At 33.7% G+C, this 27,453-nt stretch overlaps 4 protein-coding genes across 5 annotated transcripts; all 4 read right to left on the bottom strand.

Annotated features, from left to right (window-relative positions):
• Positions 1-157: 157 nt before the first annotated feature.
• LOC118060778 (cysteine-tryptophan domain-containing zinc finger protein 3) lies at positions 158-9,326 on the bottom strand. Its single transcript, XM_035074045.2, has 11 exons — positions 8,780-9,326; positions 7,743-7,815; positions 7,506-7,642; positions 7,025-7,414; positions 5,698-6,920; positions 4,898-5,253; positions 2,729-4,146; positions 2,449-2,603; positions 1,389-1,549; positions 1,070-1,230; positions 158-358 (listed from the first exon to the last, which is right to left on the bottom strand). Exons 1-11 carry the CDS (start codon positions 8,870-8,872, stop codon positions 158-160), a joined length of 4,368 nt encoding a protein of 1,455 aa, XP_034929936.1. The 5' UTR covers positions 8,873-9,326.
• A 4,842-nt stretch (positions 9,327-14,168) lies between these two features.
• Positions 14,169-16,545, bottom strand: LOC118060777 (non-functional pseudokinase ZED1-like). 2 transcript variants are annotated; one of them, XM_035074044.2, is made up of 3 exons: positions 16,321-16,545; positions 14,753-15,828; positions 14,169-14,651 (listed from the first exon to the last, which is right to left on the bottom strand). In XM_035074044.2, the coding sequence occupies exons 1-2, from the start codon at positions 16,326-16,328 to the stop codon at positions 14,784-14,786; spliced, it is 1,053 nt and encodes a 350-aa protein (XP_034929935.1). In that variant the 5' UTR covers positions 16,329-16,545; the 3' UTR covers positions 14,169-14,651; positions 14,753-14,783. The 2 variants fall into 2 exon arrangements, with proteins under 2 accessions (XP_034929935.1, XP_034929934.1); XM_035074043.2 differs by having other exon boundaries at positions 14,169-14,624; positions 16,321-16,544.
• A 1,502-nt stretch (positions 16,546-18,047) lies between these two features.
• On the bottom strand, positions 18,048-20,676 carry LOC118060837 (putative cullin-like protein 2). Its single transcript, XM_035074124.2, has 7 exons — positions 20,608-20,676; positions 20,221-20,406; positions 20,044-20,091; positions 19,773-19,976; positions 19,593-19,670; positions 19,379-19,471; positions 18,048-19,103 (listed from the first exon to the last, which is right to left on the bottom strand). Exons 1-7 carry the CDS (start codon positions 20,674-20,676, stop codon positions 18,993-18,995), a joined length of 789 nt encoding a protein of 262 aa, XP_034930015.2. The 3' UTR covers positions 18,048-18,992.
• A 2,063-nt stretch (positions 20,677-22,739) lies between these two features.
• On the bottom strand, positions 22,740-26,833 carry LOC118060776 (flavin-containing monooxygenase FMO GS-OX-like 4). The gene is made up of 7 exons (XM_035074040.2): positions 26,048-26,833; positions 25,824-25,894; positions 25,082-25,234; positions 24,885-24,967; positions 24,614-24,749; positions 24,302-24,475; positions 22,740-23,208 (listed from the first exon to the last, which is right to left on the bottom strand). Exons 1-7 carry the CDS (start codon positions 26,616-26,618, stop codon positions 23,002-23,004), a joined length of 1,395 nt encoding a protein of 464 aa, XP_034929931.1. The 5' UTR covers positions 26,619-26,833; the 3' UTR covers positions 22,740-23,001.
• Between the last annotated feature and the right edge of the window lie 620 nt (positions 26,834-27,453).

Below are 27,453 nucleotides of genomic sequence, written 5' to 3'. Positions count from 1 at the left end.
TCTGAATTTCAGGAGATGCCTTCTATTCAACTTAGTCCTTTCTGCCTTACCTAAGTACTACCCAAGAGGTACGAGCATGGAGATTGTGTATCTCCTTATAGATTCTTGAAGCAGAGAAGCTGAACATATTCCTGGAATTAAGATTCTCCCCAAGGAATCAAGGAGTTTTGCGGAGGCTCTCTATTGCAAGGCGTACCAGCTGCAATAACCCCTCAACATCATGGAAGCCCATATCAAGGACCTTCTTAATGGACAAAATGCCCTCCATATTGCCTGTCTCCGCAAGAATTATTTCAGCAGCTGCAAAGGCAGCCTGAGATTTCCTTAAGGCTTCCATTGCAAGGTTCACATCTTCTGCCTGCAACCAGATGCATTTAGTATAATTGTTGTTCCTAAATTTTTGTACTATGCAAGATGTAGTATAAAGTGGATGCTAGACTGCATGAATCCGTAAAAGGGTTAAAATATGGCAACAATGAAACATGAAAGGAAGTGAATGAACAATCTATGCTGGAGCACCGGGGAATAATGTCTCTCCCATATCATTTTTCTTGGCTATTTTTGGTGGCAGTATCATCTGTTGCAAATACCAATGTCTGGTTTAAAAGGAAAAACCAAGATAATTTGGTCATTACACCAATCCTCTCTATGGACACAGAAGGAGGAGAAACTAACAAGAAAACCTAGACATGTTTCACATGCTCTCCATGAAAGAACTCTGAGGAAATTTAGAGTGTCTCTCACCATCAATTTGCATGGTCCTACTAAATCCCTTATGGTAAATTTTCTTTTCTCGATAAGCTAAGAGAAAAAAAAAACACAAGTTTACAATGAATGCTAGAAACTCAGAGACCATGATTCTGTGGGAGCTTCATGATTTTTCAATCAAGCATTGACATTCTTGATAAATGAAAATAATTCTTGAACCGCTTTCAACTTCTCACAACAGATGATAACATTTTGTTCAAACTTTTTCTTGACTACAGCAAGTTTACAAATTGATATGATACTTACAATCACAACAAAGTCAACTAAAATGGAAATAGTATGCTAGAGAAGATATACGTACAAAATTAAGCAGCCGAACAAAGTTGGGCTGGTTTCTAGCAGGAATGACATGATCTCTAGTTGCTTCAGAACAACCAACATCCTTAGTTATTAGTCTCTTCTCCACTTTTACTTCACTGTTTAGGTTCTCAACATCAGAGTTGGAAGATGATGGAGACTCAACTGAGGACCAGAGGAGAAAAAAAGTCAAGCAAAAATTCTTCTCTCAATGAAGTATAATGTTATAAAGATATGGCATTGGTTTGACAAGTTTTCCAGGATTTTATTCATTCAAACATTTTCAATTTATCTAGAACCATGCCTGCTTTTTTATTTTTTACCTGGAGAAACCCTTTGCAATACCGTTTGAAGTTCATACCGGTCCCGGCTTGCAGTGAGGTCATTGGAATAGACTACCCGCATATATGCCACTTCAATGCATTTGTGTGCCAAAAAAGCAGAGGCCAAGTCATTGCATCTCTCAAATTCTGAAGCACAATATCTGTAGAAGCATGTACAATGACATAAACAACACTTCCAAAATTATTCCAATAAAGTATTGCTCAACGTCTGGATTAGAATATGCTTTAGAGAAATGCATTCATTTTCAAGTAAGCACCAAAATGTTTATTCCATAATGTCTTTTCCCAACCATAAACAAAGAACTTAAAATCCTGATAGCAACCATTTGCAGTTACAAAGTTAATATTTTCAGCTTTAAAACATCGAACTTCTAGACAGTTATGACATGGCATTCTGTTAACGCAATAACACTAAGATCTCCTGTACTTGTGCACTTTAAAAGGAAATTATACGGGAAACTCTAAAAAAATTTCTCACAATAATAAAATTAATTTATAGCAATATGTTGCTCTAAACTATACATGAAAACACACCAACTTTTAGCTCATGTTGCTCTAATCTATGCATGAAAACACACCAAGTTTTAGCTTATATTCAGTGATAATTTTCTTAGAGGTGACACCAATTGCCTTATAATCATATCCTTCCCCATCTACATACTTTGGGCAATGTTTATATCTTTGTTACAATCCCATACTAAATACTAAAAGAATAAGTCAATTGAAGGCTTGGTGGGCTTTAAATTATGTGGTTAGTCAAGCCATAAAAACAATTTAATTAGATAATTGATATGCAAAACATAATAAGATAACACCAGACCTATAGGTGAAAGTACAATGAGGGACACAAGCCCACCATCTATTTCGAGGCACTGCAACTCTATTACCACCAGTTCTGGAATTTTATCATTTATCATTCATAATTCATTGTTACTACCTCTGTTCTGATCAACAGATTATTTTTCCCTTATCTTTTCTTTCAGTAGACCTCTGAAAGACAACATACAGAGTCTTATAACAGTTGGCAATCTATACTTACTCGCACAGTTTTGCAGCATGACCATACATTTCAGCTGATGTCATGTTCCCATTGTTGGTACTGTTGTTATTAGGGTTAAAAAGTGATGCCCCATGAAGAAATTTCAAAGCTGCTTGAAAGAATAGCTCAGCAATTTGAAGGCCTGATGCAGAAATCTTCAAAGTATAAAGAAAATATGTCAGACTTTATTCATGGTAAACATATAAGCATTCTCCAGAAGAAAGGTAAACCAAAGTGAAATGTTCTAGAGCTAAAGAATCAAGACAGAATAAGGAAAAACCTGAAGAGGATCTGCTGAATGCTTAGGATCCTTGGCTCCTTCCAAAGCATCATTTGCTACCTGACTAAAGAAATCATTTCTGAGATGATTTGATGCAAGAATGTTGCTGGCATCAAGCAAAGGATGCCTTCGCATAACATCGTCAATGCCATTCTGACCATCATCCTTTCCAAGTTGTCTTGGAGCCCTTCCCAAGCCATCACAACTAGAACCATCAACTTCCAATGCATCAGATTCTCTACTTTTCCAGCACTGATTTTCTTTTTTATTGCCAAACAATAAGAAATCCAGTGACTTATGTCTCCCTGCAGATTTTTCCAATTGATTAATTGTGTCTGATGGAAGCAAGTCCAAAAATTCACTGTTGCTGTGGTTCTGCAGCACATTATGCCGTGCACCTGATTTGCAATCCTTCTGAAAAACACCATCCATTTTCCTAAACGAGGCCTCATATCCTTCATGTCCAAATTGGTCATCCTCTCTAGTACTATTATTTAGACTTTTGATGGAAGAAACCTTCTGACCAGTAAATTTTTTCTCAACTTTATCATCATTATGTCTATAGATATCCCTTGATTTTTCCTTGATAGGTGCAACAACAGGGGAATCTTCCTTCCTTAAGGTCTCAGACCAGTTGCTCACACCAACAGATTCACCTTCTAAGCATTTTGTTTGGCCACTGAAGTGACAAAAACCAACATCTATGCAACCATGATTGCCTGAAAAACTCCTAGGACTGACTCGGTTAGAAATCTTCAAAGGTGAAGAACAGACTGACTCCAGAGGTGAGCCCTTAACATCCGGGAAGTTGATTTTAACTTTGCAAGTGCTTGATATCAAGGATGAGCTAGAGGTAGCTTCTGTGCATTGCAGTCCATCTCTCAAATCCCTTCTCTCTGAATTCTTACCATCAACAGTTGACTGGGATAAATAATTAATCTTCTCTTTTCCAAACAGTTTGCAAACACCCTTGCTTGCACTAGAGACCTTTCCCTCATATTTAAATTTTCTTGAGTGCCTTTCTTTCCTGCTTTCACTCCAACTTGTCTCCTCCACGGAAATACTGTTATCCTGCCCATTACCAGAATGGTTACCAGGATAAATCTGACCGTTCATCCAGTCTTTTGACTTTCTTTTCTTCCCCTCAATAACCATTGGATCTGGATCCTCTACAACCATTGTCTTCTGAAACTGATGTTTTTCAACATTAAGACTTGTGGAATCCTTTGAGAGATACCTCACATCTCTGTATGATGAATATTTTTTATTATTACTTCCCATTTCTTTCTTTGAGATTCCACCAGTATTATGATCTTCCATCACATATTGCATACCCTCCATCCTTGCTTTTTTGGGAAGCTTGAAATCTTCTTGATCAGCTTCCCTCATGCTCTTGAATTTCTGTGGCTGGACATCACCTGCAAAGAACATATTATGTAAACACAAGGACTTCAATAGCTGAAGAAAGGTCATCACAGTGCACATCTAAATCTGATCATCTATCAAAAGAAGCATATCCTAGATGTAATATTGCCTAAATCGAAACTGCATCTCCCAGTGTCTACAAACAAAACTTAGAATCAAAGAGAAACAACAATTTGCTCGGGTATTTATTTACATGAGCACCATCACATCAAGTATCAAGCATTAATGAGTTTCAACTGACACCATGGAAAGGGGAAAAAAGAAAGGAAAACCTCCAATAGCTGCCAAAATACACTTTTCAACCTTTATATTGAGGCAATACCCTAATCTGTCTCACTCATCACATATTTCTTTTCAAGTTTTTTTATCCAAGTCTAAGAGATTTATTTTATCATAAAGAACTTGGCCGCAAATGATTGATTTCATTTTCACCTTTTCTATGATTAAGGTGGTTCTCTTCTTTCTCATTTTACTCACTCTGATAGGTAATGTCAATTCTCTTTTCTAGCTGGAAATTACAATATGGTCTAACCTCAATAGTTAATTCCTCTAGCAACATAAAAATTGAATTGCCTTCGTTGAATGCATTTTACAGAAATCATGAAAACCATGTATTTTGGTCCAAATGCAGAGAACTGCCAACATGAATGAGTTGATGCTAGCATGCCTAGCAATAAAAAACTAAACAATTCTTTAATTTATAGACTTTGCCAAGACAAGTAATCTAGTTTAAATGAGGAATACCCAATCTTTTCTCCAACTTGGTCTCCAAAGAAGACAAGCTCCTGTTATGTAAACTTTTTCTTTCAATAAAGACCTGATCATTCTTCATTGTAGAGTTCAGCCGCTTCTTATTAACATTATATTGAGCTGGATGAGACACTTCTTTCATTTCAAGTTTCTTCTTTCCACCACTAAAACTAGGATCTTGTGGATTTTGATCAAGATCATGCAAGGTATTAACCAAGGTAATCGAAGATTCAGCGCTGACAGAATGGCTTAGCTGGTCACCATGATTCCCTGCAACAGGTAATCGATAAAGTGCATGCAGAGCATCTGTTGTTTCCTCCTCACTAAAAGTGCACAGGTTCATTCCAGGCCTGAATACAGTTTCCACCAGAGAAAAAATTAGAGATGAGAGTGAGCACAACAAAAGCCATTTTCTTCAACAGGGAAAAACTTGAATTTATCCAGAAGGATAGTTTATTATTTAGCTTGGAGAATATAATCACGTTGAGGTTAATAGTGAGCATCTGAGCTGAAGTACCCTTCACATTAATCAGTTAATTTATTGACAATATCATCTGCCATTGAAAAAATAACTTCCATGACCTACTCTTCCTAAATTTTGCAAATGACAGCAAGGTACAGTATTTGATATTCTTGCTAGCTAGACACCAATCACCAAGTATAAAGTTCCACTTGGTTTTATATTTGTTCAAATTTGAAGCCAATCAGTAAGTATCAACTAAATTTATGCCAATTAACCTCTAATCATTACTGACACAACCATAAAAGTTAATATATCCAGCAAAAGCACTTACAGCCAGTCAAGCATGCTGCACAGCCATTTCTGTGGAAGTTGGTTAGGATTTGTACCATATGGTAGAAGCCGCCACTTGTGACACTTGTCACAACACACCCAATCTTCCTCTATAAGAAATGTTGGCACCTCTGTAGGAAGGGGGCCAGCTAATGGTGCAACATCATTGATGTCTCCTCTCAAATTTTCTTTAGAAGTTGAAACGAAACTGGATTTTTTATCACCTGAACTCATTTTTGATTTATTTCTGAAAGCAAGGGGTTCTTTCTCAGGCACCTCAAGTGTATTGTCCTTCATCTCATCTTCAACAGAAGTTCTCAGCAAACAGCTTCTAGAACCATTTCCCCTGGCTTTTCTGTCACTGACTGATACAGTATGTTTAACTTTTACCTTTCTCAAATCTTCAAGCAATGCATTGTCCCCTTTACAGCTTTTCTGAAAGATCTTTTCTTTTGGTGCAGCAGACAAACGGATCCTCATGCTATTTTTTGATGTCCCAGCAGTTGAGCTATAATCATTTTTGCTTCCCTTTGGTTTCTTTTTGCCAGTAGATAGTTGTTTTCCCCCATGACATACCTTCATATCATCCTGTAAATGGGATGCTTTTTTCTTTTCAAACTCCTGTTTTGTAAGATCCAATGTTCTATCTTCACATTTTCTCAACTCCTCAGGCATATAGTTGTCTTTAAACAAAGCAAGACTTTTATCACCTTTGCTCCCATTGTCTCTTGGGTCACAGCCTAATTTTTTATCTTTCTGAACTTTTCCAGTCAAAGTAGCTTTTGCACTCACTTCATGAATCTTGCAAGCTTTTTGGCTAAATAATTCCTTCTTTGCCCCACTCAAATTGGCTCTGAATATTATACCTGTTCCAACAGCTACTTTGCCCACTTTAGTTGTTTTAGATTCAGGTGGTTGATTCCCAGCATCAGATAACATATGGTTGCCCTTTGAGGTCTCCATCCTAGATTCATTCTTCGAACAGGCACTGAATGAATTGGTTGGATCATTACAGTGTTCATTTTTCAACTCCAGCCTGTCACTTCTATCACCTGGCTGCTTTTGTTTGTCAACAAGAACTTTCTCATCAGCCTGCATGGCAGAGCACTCTTGCACAGGTACGGTTCTTTTATGGTCCAAAAATCCCTGTTCTGATAAATTAAGAAAACAATCATGAAGAGGTGACAACATTGCACCACTGGGTATGGGAGAAGAGGTCATGATCTGTTCGTTCCATCACAATAAAAATGGCAAACAAAAACAACCAGATGAGAAACAATCCATAGAGAATAATGCTTGTAATAATAGAACAGTGGAAGACAGCTCACCCTGACAATGCAGGATGGAGAATAAACGTGTTCCTCTAGAGAATCTGGAAAATCCCTTTCACATTCAGAGGGGCTGTCAGTGTCCTCTGATGATGATGATGGAGACATGTCTAGGCCAAGATTACTGTAAATTGCTGAAGTTTTCAGCTCTGGCAAACAATTATCCGACCCCACTTTGATTCGTACCTTCAGCACTTTCTGGTTCGATGGGTTACCTGGCCCTTTAAGTGGTTCATAATCAGAAATGAACTCTCTTGAACTTTGAGGTTTAACCAACCTATCCTCAGGCAAAGGTTTTGCTACACGCAGTGGAAAGGCACTTCTCGAAGCAGCTTCAGGTCTTGCAGAAACGGTCTCACGTATTGAAACCGTGGAGTTCTGCATGGCACCCTGTGAAATGACATGAACCAAAATAGTCAGATAGCAAGAAGATACAAGAAACTAACTATTGTTTCTGATCTCTAAAATTATTAGAATCTACCTCAGCCAGCTGATCATCATGAGAAGATGCTTGAATGCCATGACTTTGTACTTTCTGCTGGGCTATTGGATTTGACCATATAGAAGGAGAACGCTGAAAGGTAGGTAAAAATGTACCATAACCACCAAATCTTGCCCCTGTCAACATGCGTTAGTGCCAAACCATTACTTGAAGAATTCCAACATGGTACCAAAGAATTTCACACATTTTCTAATAGTTCTCCAATGCATCACTTACCCAAAGTATCAGCAGAAACTCCACCTTCAAAATCTTTTTGGTACTGCCCCAAGATGTCCTGAATCCTATCATCCTGTAAAAGAACCAACTGCTTAATGTAACTCGAAATATAAAGCAATGACTACATGCAATCAAGAAAGCCAGCAATCACAAGTACAAAATAAAAAGAAAGTGAAAAACAGCACAAAGGCTATCTCAAACATGACATCAATAAATTGGCACAACGTGCTCTGGTCACAAAGGTTTCAAAATGTTAATCATTCATATAAAAGAGAAATTGTTTCCTTCTCAAGCCCATTGTCAGCAGAGAAAATTTCCTAATCTACAGTTCCAGAAGTTTTTATATACACAACATTTACTAAGGCATATCAAATAGCCATGTTGATTATATACAAAAGGTTTATTACATTCAACAAAGGTTCATTAGTTTCATCAAGTTAACTTGAGAGTTAAGACACTAATCAACTTGTCAGTGGTGAGAACCTCATTTGCAGTGGAGACAGGAACAACATCCAAGATACTAGAACTTTTACAGTATCAAACAGCAAAATCCAGGTCCAGCAAAATCAGTTCAACAATCAACATTGATCACGAAGCTACACAATTTCATAGCACTTGACAGAGACATTCTAGACCTACATTGTTAAAAGTAAAAGCTAAATCACAGAGCCCCTTATTGTTCTTCTCTTTCACAGTACTTATTTGTACGAGTGTTTCACGAGGTCCCAGACAAATTGCATGAGACAAACAAGAAAACAAAACACCAACGTTCACACTGAGAATTCTATGACTAAAGACAACAAAATTAAAATTCCAAGTTTTTGTTTTTTCCTTTACTCCTAAATTTTCTCAGAAACTTAACCGAGCAAAAAACTATTCATAAAACACCAATTAGCCATTTACTGTAAAATCAATAGTCAAATTAAAGCAAAAAGAAACTCTCAAAACTGCGATCAAAATTTTAGCAAAATCACTTGCATTACAAAAAAAAAAAAAAAATCAATTTTTTTTTATCAAAATATTGCTAAAACCCTTACAATGTAGGAGAGAGCCACATCAATATCAATGTTCCGATCATCATTGTTCGTGTAATCACGTGCCTTTCCCTCTTCAATCTCACCCTCACCCATAATCCCACAACACCACAAACTCCAAAACAAAACCTCAACTCTAGCACACTAACCTCAACTTTTTTCAGTCATCAAAAGATTCAAAACCCCAAAACTTAACCAAAAACAAACACAAAAAAAAAAAAACTTTTCTAAACTTTTTTTTTTAAACACTTTTTTGAACTTCAATTAAAAACCCACTTTTAAAATCCAGAAATCAGTAAAACCAATCAAGGAAATTCCTCAAAACCAGTAAAATCACACACTAATAAATTCTTTCCAAACACTACCGCAAACAGATATTGCTCCTTATTAGTGTTCAATGTACATCTATCTCACACAAGGGAGAAGAATATTACGGAAAGATATTAGCAGCAATTAAATGTGAAAGATGGCTGTTTGATCAAAAAGTAAAGAACTTTGTTTTGATTTTCAAACTTTCCTTACTGATAAACAAGAAAGCGTTTTGTGTTTGCTTTGGTTGGTTGCAGTTTCTGTTATTGCTCCCTCTTTTCATACGTAAGGAAAACGGAAAATCCCATTAAGCAGCCCTCATAGTTATGTCTATTTGTCAAAACAGTACCTATATAAAATCTTCACCATCAAGTTTACCCTATATTCGTCACATTTCATCAATCAAGCCTTTTTCTTTTGATAATTTTTTTTTTGTTTCCTTGTTCTTGATATTGTCATGTTCATCACAGGGTAATAACATGTTTTAGGTTTCAAATTCTTTTGTCTTCCAATTAGGGTTAGTGAATTATGCTCGAATTTCAAACTGTGTGCAGAAAAATAAAAATAAAAATAAAAAATTTAATAAATTAAGGGTTTATTTAGTATCATTTATGTTTTTATTTTGATGTATAACTAAGAACATTTTTATTTTTCATTTTAATAAATTTAGAAAAATTTTAAACTTGGTTTTTTTATTTTTTTTTTGTGAAAGAATTTGGAAATAAAATAAAAAAAATTCAAAGTGGTTTTTTAAAATTATAATATTTATTATTGATCTTGATTGGATTTTTTTCTATTTCCAAATAAATTTTTTTGTAAATAATACCATATAAAACACATCAATCCAGGTATTTTTATTTTAAAAAATGACTCATCATCTTGGTATATTTGGCATACTTTGGTTGAAATTTAGTGAAATTAGTCTGAATTGACAAAATATGACTAATAAGGGTAAATTTGAAAACATTGTTTCTACAATGGCTTTGTTGCTGAATTAACACAATTACAAGAGCTAAACTGGGTTTTTCAAAATTGTAACCGACCCCACCTAACCAACGCAGACGAAATTCAAGAGGTTGAAGGTCTGCAAGACTGCAACCATCATGTCTGAGCTAAACTACGAGAATACCCCTGTTATATTTCGAGTTAAAATGAAAGATTTTCGCTTTTATGGGGAAATATGAAATAGTAATTATTTAATTCAAATTAAATTAGTTACTCATAATTTTTTTTTTATCAAGACTTTCATATTATTGAATTCGAGATAAAAATATGAAATGGGAAATAAATTTTCTTGCTAATTGAGTTGTCATCTTAAAAGAATAAAATCTAATATTACAAAGTCTTTGAAATAACTTCCGTATTAATTTTTAAAATGGTGTGATTTGTCCGTGCAATTATGAGTTTTACGAGAATTATAAAAACAAAATTTTGATTATAATATTCAGAAGGATGTGTAAAGATGAATATTAATATGATGGTGAATAGTCGAGGAAGTTAAAAAATAAAAGGATTTTGTATTAGACACATTCTATATTTTTGTTTGGCTTGGTTGGAAAAAAAAAAGTTTTTATTTGTGCTTCGTCTATTTGTTTTTTGTGTAATTTTAAAAAATAAAAATTTTGTATTAGACACATTCTATATTTGGAAAAAAAAAGTTTTTATTTGTGCTTCGCCTATTTGTTTTTGTGTTTCGAAAATAATTTAAAAAAAAATTAATTTTTTTTATTAATTTTAAATTAATATGTTTTTAGTATTTTTAAGTAATTTTGATATGTTGATGTCAAAAATAATTTTTTAAAAATAAATAAATATCATTGACATATATTTTAACACGAAAAGTTATTTGAAAAGCAACCACAACTACAATGCCAAATAAGTTAAAAAAACTTATAATGCTTAGAAAATAATTATTCTCTTCAACACTTATTTTTTTTAATAAAAAATATGAATCCATGATAGTAATCAATAAAATATTGCTAGGTTGTATCATAAAAAGAAAATTGTGACAATTGAGGTGGAGGTTATTGTAACTAACAAGAAGTTTTATCTTTTTAAAATTTTGTGGTTATTCATTATTTAACTCATTTTCTTGGAAGAAAGAGATTGTGTTAAACAATCAAGTAAAGAACTAAGACAAATTCAAAGATGTTTTAAAAAAATTGACATGAAGTACGGTCCGAGTCATAGTTCGGGTTGACCATTAACTCAAAAAAATATAAAAATAAAAATAATAATTATTATATTTTTAAAACTCGATTTGGGGTCGACTCGATATGATGCTTAGGTCACAAGTTAGTTTGATTATTATCTTGGGTTAACGTAAGGATAAAAATAATTGTTATCATAATTTTAAAATTCAACTTGAAGGTTGACATGAGGCTAAACTCGTATTATAGGTCGGGGTGACCATTGTTTAGGGTCAACATAAAAATAAAAATAATTATTATTATAGTTTTAAAATCAGACTTATGGGTCGATATGAGACCAAGTCTGGGTTATAGGTTGGGATGACCATTGACTCAGGTCAATGTAAAAATAAAAATAATTATTAAATAGTTTTAAATCTAGTTTCGAGAGTCGACTCAGGGCTAGGCTTGGGTTACGGGTTGGGTTGATCATTGACCCAGGTAGATATAAATATAAAAATAGTTATTATGAAAATTTTAAAACCCTATATAGGGTCGACCCAGAGCCAAACTCGAGTCATGGATCAGGTTGACCATTGATTCAAGTCAATGTAAAAATAAAAATGGTTATTAGCATAGTTTTAAACCCAACTAAAGGGTCGACCTGAGGCAAAGCTCGGGTCACAGGTCAGGATGGTCAACTCGTGTTGACCTAAAGCAATGTAAGAATAAAAATGATAATATAAAACCTGACTCCAGGGTTGACCTAGGATAAGGCTCGAGTCACGGCTTAAGAAGGTCAACTCGAGTTGACCCAAATTAAAAAAAATCAAAGCAGCCTTGTCTTGACCAATATATATATATATATATATATATATAAACAAGTCAATGGATTTTTTACCCGTGTTTTATCATAGGTTGACTCAAGTTTTTGACTGGGTCAGGTAGATTAATCATTCCTCTATTTTTTTCTTAAACTCGGAATAGTCTAGATCTTGGGTCGGTTGAGTCCTGTCTAGTGTCTAGCAAACACAAAATAAAGCAAATTATCCAATCCAATTCAAAACACACAAAACACGGGACAAGAAAATTATTTGTCCAGTCCAATCAATATTGTACAACATACCAAATACTACCTTAGAGTTATACTAATTGGAAATTGCAAACACCTTTTCGAGTTTTTCTCTCTCTCTGAATCTCATATTTTTTTTTTATTGGAATTAGTTTATAAAATATGTAATGGGTCTTTTAAAGCCAAATTATTTGCGAGGTCGCTTATAATTTGTAATCCAATATAAGTATTTTTACATGAAATATTAATATATTTAAAAAAAAAATTAAAAATTATTCTCAGATTACATTTCGATAATAAAAGTTTCAATCCAAAATAGCTCCGTGAATTGAATAGTGAGTTTATAGGCTTATAAGTTTGAGCTTGGGTTTGGTTTATAAAAAAAATTGTTATTAAATCCTTTTTTGATCAATAATTCTTTTTAGTCTCTAAAATATCTTAGTTCATAAACCAATACATTAATTATGTGATGAGAATACATGTTATTATGAACAATTCATGAACTATGAACATTCATGAGTTATGAATATTCATCATAATTAATAATCATTTATGAGTTATGAGAAATTAATGTTTTGGTTCTCTAGTACTATAAATATATGTCTTGGACGGGAAAAAGTCATATATAATTTCTTGAATGTTTTCTTTCCTTTGTTGTTGGTTTTTTTTTTTTTTTTTAACACTTGTTATTCTACTATTTTCTTATACCCTAAAGTGTAGAGAGATATTGAGTATAATTCATTTGAATTTGTTAAACTTTGTTTAAGAGTATACCTAAACGAGACAGTGTTATTGGAGTACTAGGAGGATTATTGAAGAAAATTCTTTTGCACCAAATGATAAGTAATAAAACCTTAATGACTAAAAAATAATTATTGACAATAACAAAATTTCAGCTTGATCAAATTTAAAGAGTTTTAACAAGTGCTTTATATACTTTTACTCCAAGTATTATTTATATACTTTTACTCTAAGTATTATTTAAATATATGCTTTAGTATGTATACCGGGTCTTAGTTTCAATATCTTATGTATGATTTAATATTTATTTTATATGTATACTAGTTTTATATTATGATTGAAAGTTTACAATTAATTTATAATCTTGCTTGATTATAAACTAAATATTATATACTCACATGTGTAGTTTCTTATGACAATTTGAACAACATTGTTGATAATATTTAGGCCATTCACTTAGGCTTGTGTATTGTTATAGAAATAAGAGACAATTAACATTTAATTATTGTCTCGAATAAAAAAAAAATAAAGACACTAGAGTTGGGGAAGACATGATTTCTTGTATCTTCTAATTTGAAAGTATAAAAATTTATTTCAAAATTATTCAAAAACTAATTTATTTAATGTATCTATCTTCATTCCATTAACCAAACATGTTTTTATTAATTTTATATTTATCAAAGTCTTCATTAATCTTGACTGTTTGGATAAAACTAAATAATAAGATGTTTAATTTAATTCAAAATAAAACAGTTATTTAGTTTTATTAATAGTTATAGTTTCATTATAATATTTCAAAGTCTATATATAAACATGTTACTACATAGAGAAAAAACATATACAAAAAACATATTATTTCCTTTGTCTTTTTTTTAATTATTCTTTCAAAGATTTAAAGAGTTTCATTATATCCTAAAAATATCATCTCTTTCTGTGGGATAAATAAATACCTTAAAATACAATGTTTTCATGTCTCTAAACCAATTCTGTAGTTATTTCCTTACTCAAACAGTGTACTAACTAACAACATTCTTCAATGATACATCTCATGGATGATACTTCAAAAATGCTCTTTGTTAGAGTTTTACTTAATAATTTAAATTTTAAAATTAAAATAATTATTTAATATAGTATCATAGCCTTAACATCTAAACTATTATAAGTTAATTAATTGCACAACACATAAGTAAGTGTGAATTTGTGTAAATTTCAAGTAAAGAAAAAAAAAAAACTCCACTCGAGACTGTATGTTATATCTCGGAGTTTCACTGAACAACTCTTTGCTTCATTCTGCATCAATCTATGCAATGAATATCTCAGGCTATCAGCAACGCCTGCAGTAGTTTTCCTTTTCTCTATTGAGTTTCATGCATTGTGCTCCCCTTATAACATGTATACCAAATAACACTTGGAAACATTTCAGAATGATACTCACACAGCCTGTATCTTTCCTTTTCTTTGCTCTTTCTTTTATGATAACAGCATGCTGCTGCTGCCTACTCTTAATTCTTGGAGTTCTTGACTTGTTGTTCTGTTATTTTCTTCTGTATTAGCCTTTTACATTTTACAGTAGCTCCTGATGGAGTAGCCTCAAAGACTGCATAAAAAGGATCGAAAGTTGACCCTGTTAAGGACATCAAATAGAAAAGTATGATTTGCAGCTTTGAAGTAAATACAGCTAGAAGATGAGATAACGTATTCATTACAAGAAATAATCGGTAGTACCAGTCAATGGAAAAGGTACACATGATCATCCTTATTGCTGACGGCAAGAAATTGCAGACCAATATATTTTCCTGAGTTCCTGTGAAACATCAACCATTGTTGGTCTATCTTCTGCTAATTCAGAGATGCATCTCAGGGAAAGTGCTGTATAAGCCTGCAATTGCTGCTCTTTTCCTGGCCAAGTCCCCTCGGCAATGATAGTGGAATCTATGACTTTGTTAAACCTATCATCTTCAATGCATTTTTTCACATGATCTTGTAAGAGAATTTCCTTTTCAGGACGAGAAAAATCAACCACCATCTGTCCAGACAAAAGCACTAGTAGGAAGACACCAAAGTTGAAAACATCTTGCTTCTCATTGAAATTACCAGTGGTCAGATACTCGGGTGCGATGAGTCCTGTTGCCCCTGCAACTGAATCCCTTACATGAGATTCACCTTTAGGAATCGATATGGAGATCGAGAAATCTGACAATTTGGCCCCATGGTTGTCATCCAGTAAGATGTTCAAGGGTTTGATATTTCTAAAAACAATGGGTTTGGCAAAAGCAACATGAAGAAAAGCAACTGCATTAGCCATATCCACTGCAATTTTTGACCTTGGAATCCATAGCAAAGGCTGACAACAGGCTTCCTCAGAGCCCCATAGAAAATCAGAAAGTGTCCGATCTCCAACATATTCGAAAACTAGAATAGGAATCTGAGCCTCCAAGCAGCAGCCTAACAACTTCATAAAACTTTTATGTACACTCATTTTTGATGCATAAACAATGTCATTGAAACAATATTCATACTGTTCCATGTCATCCTTAAATTTCTTAACAGAAACAGGTCTGCCTTGCAAAAAACCCTTGTACAATTTATAGCCTGAATCTCTGGTCAATATTTTCTGCGGATCATAGTTGTTTGTTGCTTTCTTGAGCTCTGTGGCAGAGAAACTACGAAGAGAATTGCATTTTCCATCACAAATGTCAACAAGCTTCTCCAGTAATTTGCTTCCATTCTTTATGAATGCAGTTTCCTTGTTTGCTTTCTTATCCTTCTTGGTCTCCCAGCAAGTACTCATGCCACCAATTCTATTCATTAAACTCAGAATTCACATTAAATTCTAACACCAAATGAATCATATATAGGCTATACTTGTATAAGAAAACATTCCAGTCTATCTCTAGCTGTGTATTTCAATTTTGTGATGCATGTAACTTTTCATATCGCTAATGATAGGATTTGATGCAAGATTCCTTACAAGTTAGGTCCATGTGGTGATCTACAACGCTAAAATGGCAATCTTCCATCATATTTCCTCCTTTTGAGCCTCATAGATCCGGAAATCATTAGCAGAGAATGAATTGCAGAAAAATAAGGCCATTGATTTTCAAGATCCATGTAACTATCCAGTTCAGAAATTTGCATAATACACACTCCATAATGGCCAAACTAAAATATCTATGATTACTATTGAATCAGAGATGAAGATGAAAAAAAAATCCCTAATCTTCTACAAAAACTCTCTAAACCAGTAGAATTCATTGCAAGTGAATTAACATGATAAGGATAAAGCAGTGTACCTGTGCATGGCCAAGTCCGGTACCAAAATAAAGAGCTTATGTACACCAGCCGCCACCAGGAACCCTACCCCAGTCTCCTGTGTGTGTAAAAGAGAGAGAAAGATAGAACCCCACTTGGCTTTAGATTAGAAGCCACTTGCAGTTAGAAAAAATAAGACAGAGATTCAACTTTCTGGGTAAAGATAATAAAGGTCAGAAATGATGAGGGTGGACTTTCTCAAGCAAAGACAAGACACAGAATATATATATACTAGCTTTTATACCCACGCGATGTCACTGGTCATTTTTTTTTTTTTGTATAAAAAATATTAAAAAAAATAAAAATTTAAAAAATTTTGGGTTTTGTTACAAAGTTATACCCAAGAATCTTGGGTTTGACTGCAATGCCTGATCTAAAAGTAATATTTATAATATTAATAATAAAATTAAACTTGCATAAACTAAGTTTAAGTGAGCCTGACTGTAACACTGGACCTAAGAATATTGGATGTGGATCTGTCTATAAGGTCGTGTCATAAAAGTGTGATAATTAAATAGATTAATTAAAAAAATCAACAAAAAGAAAAAAACTAATGAAGAAAAAGAAATTGAATTAATTGGGTTAACCCTTTAAACTAGGTTATCCTGTAAAACCTGGGATTTGCGTCATTAAAATTTGATAACTAAATTAAAAAAAAAATGATGGGTTTACCTAGAATTAACCGGGTTAACCCATCAAACCAAGTTAACCCGTCAAGCCTAGGATACGTGTCATGAAAGTCTGATAATTAAATAGAAAAAAAATTAACTTTAACAAACCAAACTAAATGAAAAAAAATAACTCGTCAAATTAGGTTAACCCATCAAACCCGAGATTCGTATCATGAAAATATGATAACTAAATAAAAAAAAAATTTAACATTAACAAACTAAATCAAACAAAAAAAATTCATTAAAAAAATTAAAAATAAAAAAACAGTCATATAATATAATACAATATAATAATAATTATAATGAAAAAACGTGGGGAAAGCTAAAGCTAAAGCTAAATTCTCAACCAACTCAATATTAAAAAAATAAATTTAACAAAGATAATTTAAAAAATAAACATGTGGAGGAAACACTGCAAGCCAAACAAAAATCATGTAAGGGAAACACTGTAGTAATCCATAGTGTTTTTTTTTTTTTTTTTTTTAAAAAAAAGCTACAAAGCTAAGTTCTCAACCAATTTAATATATATAAAAAATCGAGATCCGTGTAATGAAAGTATGATAACTAAATAAATTTTTTTTTTCACATTAACAAACTAAATTAAACAAAAAAAATTCATTAAAAGAAAAAAAAACACAAAAAAAAGCAAAAAAAAAAAAAAACCAATGGGCAAAACGAAAAAAAAAAAAAGAAAAAAAAAAGTCAAGTGTTTCATTGTGTGCATAGTGATACATTATATGTAAAAAAACAGAAAAAACAAAAGTGAGAGAAAAAAAAAAAACAAAGTTTACTACAGTGAAAAACCTACGCGTTAAAAAAAAACATGTAAAAAAAACAAAAAAAATTACTATAGCAAAAAAACATTTTAAAAAAACAAAAGCGAAAGCAAAAGCCAAAAAATAAAAAAGAAAAAACTGTTACAGAGAAAAAAAAACCAAAAAAAAAAAAAAAAAAACAGCTTAAATAAGTAAAAGGCGTGGGGAAGCTACAGTAGTTTCCCCACGCCTTTTAGTATATTACTTAATACACACACACTCTCTCGAACAGGACATTAGTTCTTTTTGGTTCCAACATTTGCATCAGTGATTCTGAAGCTGTTAAATGTATAATCAACAAACTAACAATCTCTGTTCATACCAAGTAAGCAGTGACAAAGAAACACAAAAATGTTGATATCCACAACCAACGAGACACCAAATCATCTCAAATACTGAACAACAGAGGCTTGATTTTCCTTTGAAACAGGCGCAAGAGGCATAAAGTGATCAAATCACATGCAATCTATCCAAAAATGAGTGAAGGTGACAGGACGGTGTACCTCTGACTCCAAGTGGTCAAGACACCTCCCAAACTGGAATTATTTGCCTTGCAAGTGTGTGTTTATGAGACAGAGGGAGCCTTCCAAAAGGCCACCAATTTAGAGATTGATCCTTGGCAATCTTTTAGTAGTCCATTTGTAGTGTAAAACTTAAAAGAGTTGGAGACGACTTGCATAAGTCAACGTTTATATCTGGGCAACCATAACTTGTAATCTTAACTGTATCCCTAAATTATTCTCCATTATTCTTTAACAATTCTGTCTAGAGCGCACATTTTATACAACACTGGATGGATTATAAATCTGGTGATGCTTTAGAAGATTAAAGGTTTATGTTTGTTTGTTACTGCCGTCCAATTTTTAAAAAAATAAATTTTGAATTTTTTTATTTTAGATTATATTTTAATGTGCTAATATTGGTCAGAGTATGGCCGAAAAAAATATCAATCTCTGCCACCCGAAGACAGAACATTACTTGGAATATGCACTGATAGAGATAATGCCAACACTAATCACACCAAGTCCGGTCTGAAGATCCATGAGGAGAAGATGTCAAAGATCTTCGACTTCCACCCACAGAACAGAATATAGCTTAACAGGAGAAAAAAGGATGACAAAAAAAAAAAAAAACTATACATCTCACCAAGCACCACCATCGAGAAAACTAAGACGAAGGACAGACCAAAGATGACGTCAACAAAGCAGATAACCACTCTTCTGTTGTCCAAGAGCTTCCCTCTTGAAGAGTCATGTTGGCACATTTTGACAACATTTCCTACAAATGATCGAAGCATAGCCACACAACAATCAAACATTCATATCTACGAAATGGATAGGAAAAACACATAAGAAACAGAGACTCTAGTAAATTTAGATTGTTGCTGAAAATAAGATCTGCTTAATTTTTTTCTGCCCCTTCTGAAAATAGTTCCTTTAGTGAGGAGCCATTACTGCAAATTGAAGACCTTATCACAATAAAAGGAAGGCCAGAAATACGGATCGAGTTCATCAAGTGAAGAAAAAAAAAGATCTCTTAGAAGTTTACCACACCTGATAAAAATCTGTAACAAGGCCGCAGTTCTCAGGTCTTTGCTTTTCAACCAATTTGTCCAATATTTCATAAACCAATTGCTGTTTGACAACCTGCATAAGGAACCAGTAAATGGACTAAAATTTAATGCCTGTCCAGTTTGATTCACCATCAGTGTTGCAGTTTGCTAATTTAATTTCAACAATGTTTAGGGTCTACAAACAGTGGAAGTACCTTTAATAGCTTGGGTGGTGTACCAGAGAGCATATATCGTTCAGCTCTTTCAGCCTCTTGTTCCAAGCACTGGTAAACCTAAGAATATTACAATAATATTCTGAAGCTTACTGTTGTATTTCATGTCCCAAACAGACATCAAGAACTCTGATATCTCAAACAAAAATATGAAAAGAAAACCTTTTGAACATAATCCGCTGGCGAACCAAGTGATAGCCACTGCTGAGCCATTTGACAGTAGTAATTAGAGGTTTCTTCTAGCAGAACACTCTCGAAACCTTCATAATACGCTATTCCTGTATGTTTATGCATTTCCATAAACAGAAGAAAAACATTTTTCAGCGAGCTGCAGTCGATGTGCAATCCCATACGTTCTTGATTGATCTGCAGTCAAAAAATTCAAATGTGAGTTTCAGAAAAAAAAACCAAATTAAACTTCAATTTTACATACCAATGATATTGCAACATCCTGGAATTTGACATAAAACTCCTTGAAAACCTGAGAGTTTAGATACAAATCAATAAATACCAACATAGACAAAAATCAAAAGAAATATACAAGGAGGAGGAGGGGAGATTTTGCAAAATAAAACATAGTTAACACAAAGAATATGACAAATTTCTTTACCAGGTCATGGAAGTTATTATTTGAGATGTCATTGAGTGAACAATAACAGATATTGGGGACAAAGTGGCGGTCAATGGATTCAAAAAATTTGCAGAGCCACTTTGTCATCATCTTGTAATTGGACCACATCAAGATGAGTTCTCTCAACAAAAGCGCATCGTGTTTGTCCACAAAAGATGGCAATACCTGATAATGGAATAACAAAATTATCCTTAAAGCCAGCACTATGGAACTCATGCTAAGGAAGGCTGATATCAACTATGAGATTGGAAAAAAAGTTAACTCTACAAACAGCACACATAACGTTTATAGTGCATCATTAGAAAACATGAAGGGATCCAAAGATCAAAATCTGTTGATATAGGCATCATTCCATAGACCAATTACCGGATGATCCTGATTCATGGCTTTGTCCACTTGACTTTCTTCACTGCTAATTGATGGAGAGCTTCTCATGGTACTTTTTTAAAAAAAAAAACAGGAAGCAAAATCAGATAATTTAGCACAAACAAACAAGCCTTTTTCTCTTTCATTGGCATAACATATCAGTCCATCAATTGATAGGTTCAGTTGTTTCATTTTAAACCGGAAAGTGTGGATGTTTATGACTGAGGTCAATGTTCAGAAAGAATGACAGACAGGATGAGCGACTTATGTCAAGCAGAGATTGAATGCATGCACTCATATATCAACATTTGGACAATTATGGAAGTTCGATTTCTTGGCAGAATGGATATTGCACGCTTGAATACACATTGAAAGGAACCAAACTTGAACTCCGGCATGAAATAACGCAATTCAACACGATGAAACTCTTTCTACCAAGGACCAAAACAGCAACTCGTCTGGTAAAGAAACTCACCACTGAATTGATGCTCTCTTCCAAGCTCTTAACAAATCTTTCAAGAAGCCAATGTGAGTTATTACGATAGCTAGCAGAATGCAGGTCAAAAACACATCTACCAAAGTAGTGAAGGGTATCTAATCCATTGAAACAACATTAACTAAAAACACAACAAACAAGAATGCATTAAAGAATTAGATGTGTATTCATAGAGGATACTGATGAAACCTCTGGTATTCTTCAATTGTAAAATTCACTTCTTGATTTCCTTCCATAATCTTCTTCGTCTTCACTATCCCGTCTTCAAGTACCATTTTCATCGCTCTCTCTTCTTCATGTTCCAACATCTTTCCTCACTATTTTCAAACCTTGATTCTAAATTCACCTATCAATACACAAAGAATACCTTACTATCAACATTACATCCATTCAAAACTCTACATTACTAGCCATCTTTAAATCGCCCACCATAAGAACATCAAAAATCTCACCTAATCACTACCACTAATCATTAATCAAAAGCAATCAACATTGCTATCCAGCACAAAAATCCATGCACGAACACGGAAAATCCACTGCCATCAAATGGCGGGACCCACATTCCCATCAATTTCAATAACTTCGATTTTAGTGCCATGCATGTGCGCACAAAAGGCTAATTACTACTACTAATTAATCATTCTTTCAACTAAATCTAAAACAATAAATAAATAAATTCTTAGTTCAAGTAAAGAGTAACACTCATCCTAAAACTAGAAACACTCTAAAAATTTACATTGCCCTAAAAAAAATTGAAGGAAAAAAAAAAACAATTGAGAGCGTTGCTGGTTTTTTATATATAATCATCATTAATTAACATAATTTATAACAAAAAAAATAAAGATTATCAAATGGCATCACTTCGTACTGCGCATAAAAATAAATAGAACGTGGATAACAATTTGTTCAGTTCTCAAAAACTTTCTCAGCAGCCAAACAGAAATTAATATTAATGAAAATAAAATAAAGAGAATGAAAATGTTAAAAGGAAAATAAAGATTATGAAAATGTTAAAAAGAAAATAAGGATTATTAAATGACATCACGTAGTACTGCATATAAAAAGAAGTAGAACGTGGATAACAATTTGTTCAGTTCACGAAAACTTTCTTAGCAAGCAAACAGAAATTAATAACGAAAAGAAAATAAAGATTATTAAAATGTTAAAAAGAATTACTGGAACCAGAAAAGAAGCAAAAGAAATCGATGTTCGTAGAAAAGTAAGGAAGAGAATCGGTAAAACGCAAACTTAAAGGTGCGTTTTTATGTGTGTGTGAGGGAGATTTCTTGGATTGGAAGACTCGTTATTGTGACTGGCTCTGTGAGAAAGTGCAAGGGAAAAAGAGGCTGGCAGAGGGGTCATTATGATATGAAGTGGGAAAAATGGGCTTTTTCTTAGATTAGTTTTCCCTCTGGGCACAATTTTAAGATGACAGCCCAGTGGGCTATTGAACGGCCCAATGAGAGGTCCAAGTCCATTTAAAATTTTTCCTTATGATTTTTTTAGCCTAATGATTTAAAATCCATTTAAAAAAACTCTAACCATCCAAATTCACTCACTAAATTCATAATTCAAATTCATATCAAGATAATCCAATAAAAAATAAATTTAATATTAAAAATAAAACAAAAAAATATTAATAAAAAAACAAGTATTTTTTTATAGTGCTACACTAAAACTTCTCCACATGTTTTAATTAATTGTTAATTAATATTTGACACAGAAATTGATAGCCCTGGCCTCAAAATACAGAATGCGAAAGCCCTACGGACACTAGGATGGACAAGGTTCCTCTGCACCTTCTGTATGGAATCTTTGCACCGTGGTTTTCAAGTTTTTCATCTCTGTTGCAACAGAGGAGTTGGAGCCGCAGAGAGCTGTTTTTCGAACTCTTTCAATCAGATATGACCGTTACTGGCTTTGTTTGAGATGCGTCTGTTGAAGTCTTCATGGGCTTGCAAGATCAGGTGGTCGTCGTCCCATTCGTCACGATACATTTTTGGCTGGGCACGCCAGTTCTTAATAATCTCACGGAAAAGTTCAATTCTCCATTCTTCAAAGCATGAACACTGACACTGAGAGGCAAGCCACCTGTTGTGGTCAATCTGCAAAAAAGAAAACAAAACATCGTGTAAAAAGGCATGGAACACCAGAAATTAATGAAGTTGAAGATCGGCATTTAGCAATACACTAAAACGATCAGCTTAGCTACCATACATGAACTGGAAATGCAAGGTTGCTAACTTCAGGATCATTTACACAAATAATGGAGGAAGAGGATTCACATTCAGGGAGCCAGGGGACAGAAGTTTGCAAGGCTAGTGGTTTGCTGATTCATGTTATAGATAGATGAGATCTCATGTTATATTATACTATTAATTAATTTTAATTATAAAAGAAAATAAAAATTATGAGATTTAAAATCATGATTTTTTGCTCATGTAGGCTCTAGTAACAATTGAAATATATTAATGATAATTTTAATTAGAAGAGAGAAACCCTTGTACCAAAAATCCATAAAAAAAACTCCAATATAAATGGACAACCAAATTAACATATGATTTCAAATTCAAGCACAAAACAACCCGTAGATTTCAGTTATTCTACCATTGCCAATAAGTTCAATAACAAAAATAAAAAGATGTTTAGAAAGTAATACAAATCATATTTTAGAAACTCATCTAATAGCTTAAACTTTTAGATTAAAATAGTTTTTTGGTATAGAATAAAAGCCTTGTTAACCAAGTAATCTTGGATTCAAATCTCACAATCTCATTCTAATTTATAAAAATTAAACAAAAAATAATGTAGATCCATGCAAGTTTCAAACTCAAAAAGCTTTTTCACTTGAGAAATGCGTTAGAGAGTAATACAAATTATATATTAGAACATTACTTAACAACTTAAACAACTTCAACTATTAGGTTAAGATCAAATCTTAACACCCTCATTTCAATTAATAAAAATTAAATACAAGACAGTGTAAACCTGTGCAAGTTTCAAGTCCAAAAAAATTTTATTTTAAAAAAATATGTTAGAAAATAATATAAATCATATCTTAAACATCATCTACCAGCTTAAACTTTTTACTTCAGATGGTTCCTTGACAATGTTAACTTGAAACTTTTCCATTGATGCAAGGCCACTAGACTAAGGAAGAGGAGGATAAACTTCAACCAGACATAACATAAGGCTTACTGCAGAATCAGCTATGTTATGAGTGTGATGCTTAGGTACACCAGAAGCTTCAAGTTCAGAGTAGTAGATCTTAACATCTTCCATCATGTCCTCTTGTGAAGGAAGCGCAATTCGACCTGATAAAACACCAGCAATCCACTTGCTTTGAACTTCGAACGTTGGGAAAGGGAAAGTCTAGCACCAAAATCACAAGCAAAGGATTACTTTCGATAAAAGCTAATACATGATGAAAACAACGACATACATACATACATACATACATATATATATATATATATATATATAGAGAGAGAGAGAGAGAGAGAGCTCAACCCAATAGGGTATCCCGACAAAGGAAAGCCACGGGGCCAAGATTGGAGGAAAAACATGCTTGTACAATGGCCCCACACGATTGTCATCCACAGTCACAATGCCATCAGTTTTCAGAAAAGGGAAGCCATATTTGTACCTTAAACACAGCAAAAGATGCTAATTAAAAGACAGTTTCTGTCTACATAACCTAAATGTGGCACTACAGTGTGGATCTATATGTATAAAACAGTTTCTTTCTAACAACACTGAATTGAAGCCAAGAGAAAATTACCCGGTGCAGTGCAGAATAACGTCAGCAAGGATAACACTGCCATCTCGGAAAATGACAGTACCATCTTCACATGCTCTTTCTATCTGCATTATTTCGGGGAAAACATGGCAGCATGTTAGATCAAGCCATCTGCCAGCAGCAGGGTCAAAACACTTGACAAAACCTCTCATGTCACCACCAGCACCCACTGCTTATACCATGGAATGAAGCCATATGTTATCATATCCAGGCTTTTTTTCGCATGTATCATCTACAGCCGATCTACGAGCAATGTGAACCTCTTTGGCAAGTTCAGCAATTTCCACGGATATATCAGCAGCGCTCGCAGAAGCTCCTATCAAAATTATGATCTGACAATGGAGGAGCATTGTTTAATAAAAGAGAGCAGGACGCAAACAAAGATAACAGACTACAAGTTAGGCCAAGAAAAGGCGTAAAATGTGACATACATTCATAGAAAGGAACAAAAAATTTACACAAAGTTTGCTGAGAGTTGCATCAACAAGAACCAAATACAACAAACCAGTTACATTCAGAATTATTCTTGGAACTTCTGACACCCCCTTGACAATCTAAGCATCCATAACACAAGATTGTGCACCAATTATTTCAAAATACACAACTTTTGACTTCCCAAATTTTCACAAGAGATTGCCTTTTACAAACATGTAGATGACTTTTCTAGAAAACTCTCATTGCCTGCAATTATGAAACTCATTCCTTTATGAAAAGCCTACACATCTGCTAAGCTTGCAAGCAGTATCGATCACACCAATATGCAAGTGTTCATGTTAGATTTTTCCAGCAGAAAATATTGCGCCACAAATTAATACATAAACCAACCAGAGTTTGAAAACACCATAATGTTTAGCCAGTATCATTCTAGAATTAAAATAGATGTATTATGAGATAAAGAGAAGTACAAGATGTCATACATACTTGATCCCTGAAAGGCTCAGGAATACGATAGTTGTGGCTATGTATCTGCTTCCCCGGCCACAAATTGATGCCTGAAACCATATCAATGGTAGTAACGAATAAGAATTAAGAAGGCAAGTAAAGAGTGAAGGCAGTCTTACACATGTAAGAACAGGTAGGCAATAAATTAGTAATCATAGTACACAAAGCGCAATAAAGCACTGCAGAATCATGCTACTAAATACCAGGAATTTCAGCGATACGAGGTTGGGTGTGATGTCCCACGCAAACAACAACAGCATCAAAATCCTCATGATCAGCAAAATCATCACCTCTATCATTATTATCATCAAGTCTCTTCCTCTTTGACTTCACTTTCCATTTCCCACTATCAATCATCTCCACATTCACCACCTCACACCCAAACCTCACCATCTCTTCAATCCCAAATTCCCTCGCATAATCCTGCAAATACATCAACACTTCTCTATGACCTGGAAACCTTCTCGGGTCTCTTCCCTCACCCTCTCGGGTCACAAACGGGTAGTCCATAAAACCCATTGTCTCCCTTGGCAAGTTGGTCCTGAGAGACTTGTAGAGACTTGAGTGAACAACGGGTCGGGTTAGGTCAAGCCCGAGAGGGTCGGGTTCGACACGGGGATCGTACATCCAGAGACCACCAACTTGGTCATCTTTCTCAAAGACCACCACTTTGTGACCCTCTCGGTGGAGCTCACGTGCCGCCACCAGACCGGCGGCTCCTGCTCCGATCACGGCGACGTGGTGGGAGGAGAGCGAATTGGGTGATGCTTGCATTTTCTTTCTCTAGCTCAGGGAAGGGGCACGCCACTCTACAAATCCATAGTTGCATCGCAGCACATTGTTTTGATGCTCCCTCAAAAAAAGTCAACGTCTGAGTGAATAATTGGTTGCCTGCCTGTCCTTTTCAATCTCTTTCCGTCAACGGTGAGCGGGGTGAACACAATGAAATATCTGCATATTTATTTGAGTAAACTGTAAATTAGTATTACTGTTCTTTTAAGAATATTATCGCTTTTATCAGCAGGTTGGCACTGACTAACTAAAACCCGGTTTTTAGTTATCAATACCCATGCATTTTTTCTTTTAAAAGGAAAAAAAAATATTTTAATAAAAAATGTTAACTCGGTTGGCAATTGGGTTTGACAAATTTAAATACCGAAAGGAAAATCTTAAGAGTTTTTTGAAATTATAACTTAGTAAGAAAATTTAACATAATATAAAAATTATTTTAAAAAAATAATATAATTTAAAGAATCATATATAACATTTGTGATTCATGAGCTGTAGTTGTTATTTACAATTCTTTAAAATTAAAAATTTACTGAACAGAAGATTTTTTTTTTTTAATATATCTTTTGAAATATACTAAAATTTTAATAATAATATCATTAGTATTGTTAAAAAAATCTTGATAAGACAAATTGAATAATATCAAGTAAATTATCATCAATAATCAAAGTGGATCACATAAACAATTAAAAGATAAATAAATCCCAATATTTTTAAATAATTTATATAGTCTATTTTATCTATGATATTTTTTAGCATTGTTAAAAAAATTTCAATGACACTGATAATATTATCATCTAACTTTAATGTGTATTTTTTT

The sequence above is a fragment of the Populus alba genome, chromosome 13 (assembly GCF_005239225.2).
Source record: "Populus alba chromosome 13, ASM523922v2, whole genome shotgun sequence".
In the NCBI taxonomy this organism is placed as follows: Eukaryota; Viridiplantae; Streptophyta; class Magnoliopsida; order Malpighiales; family Salicaceae; genus Populus; species Populus alba.
This window is presented reverse-complemented; position numbering and strand designations above follow the sequence as displayed.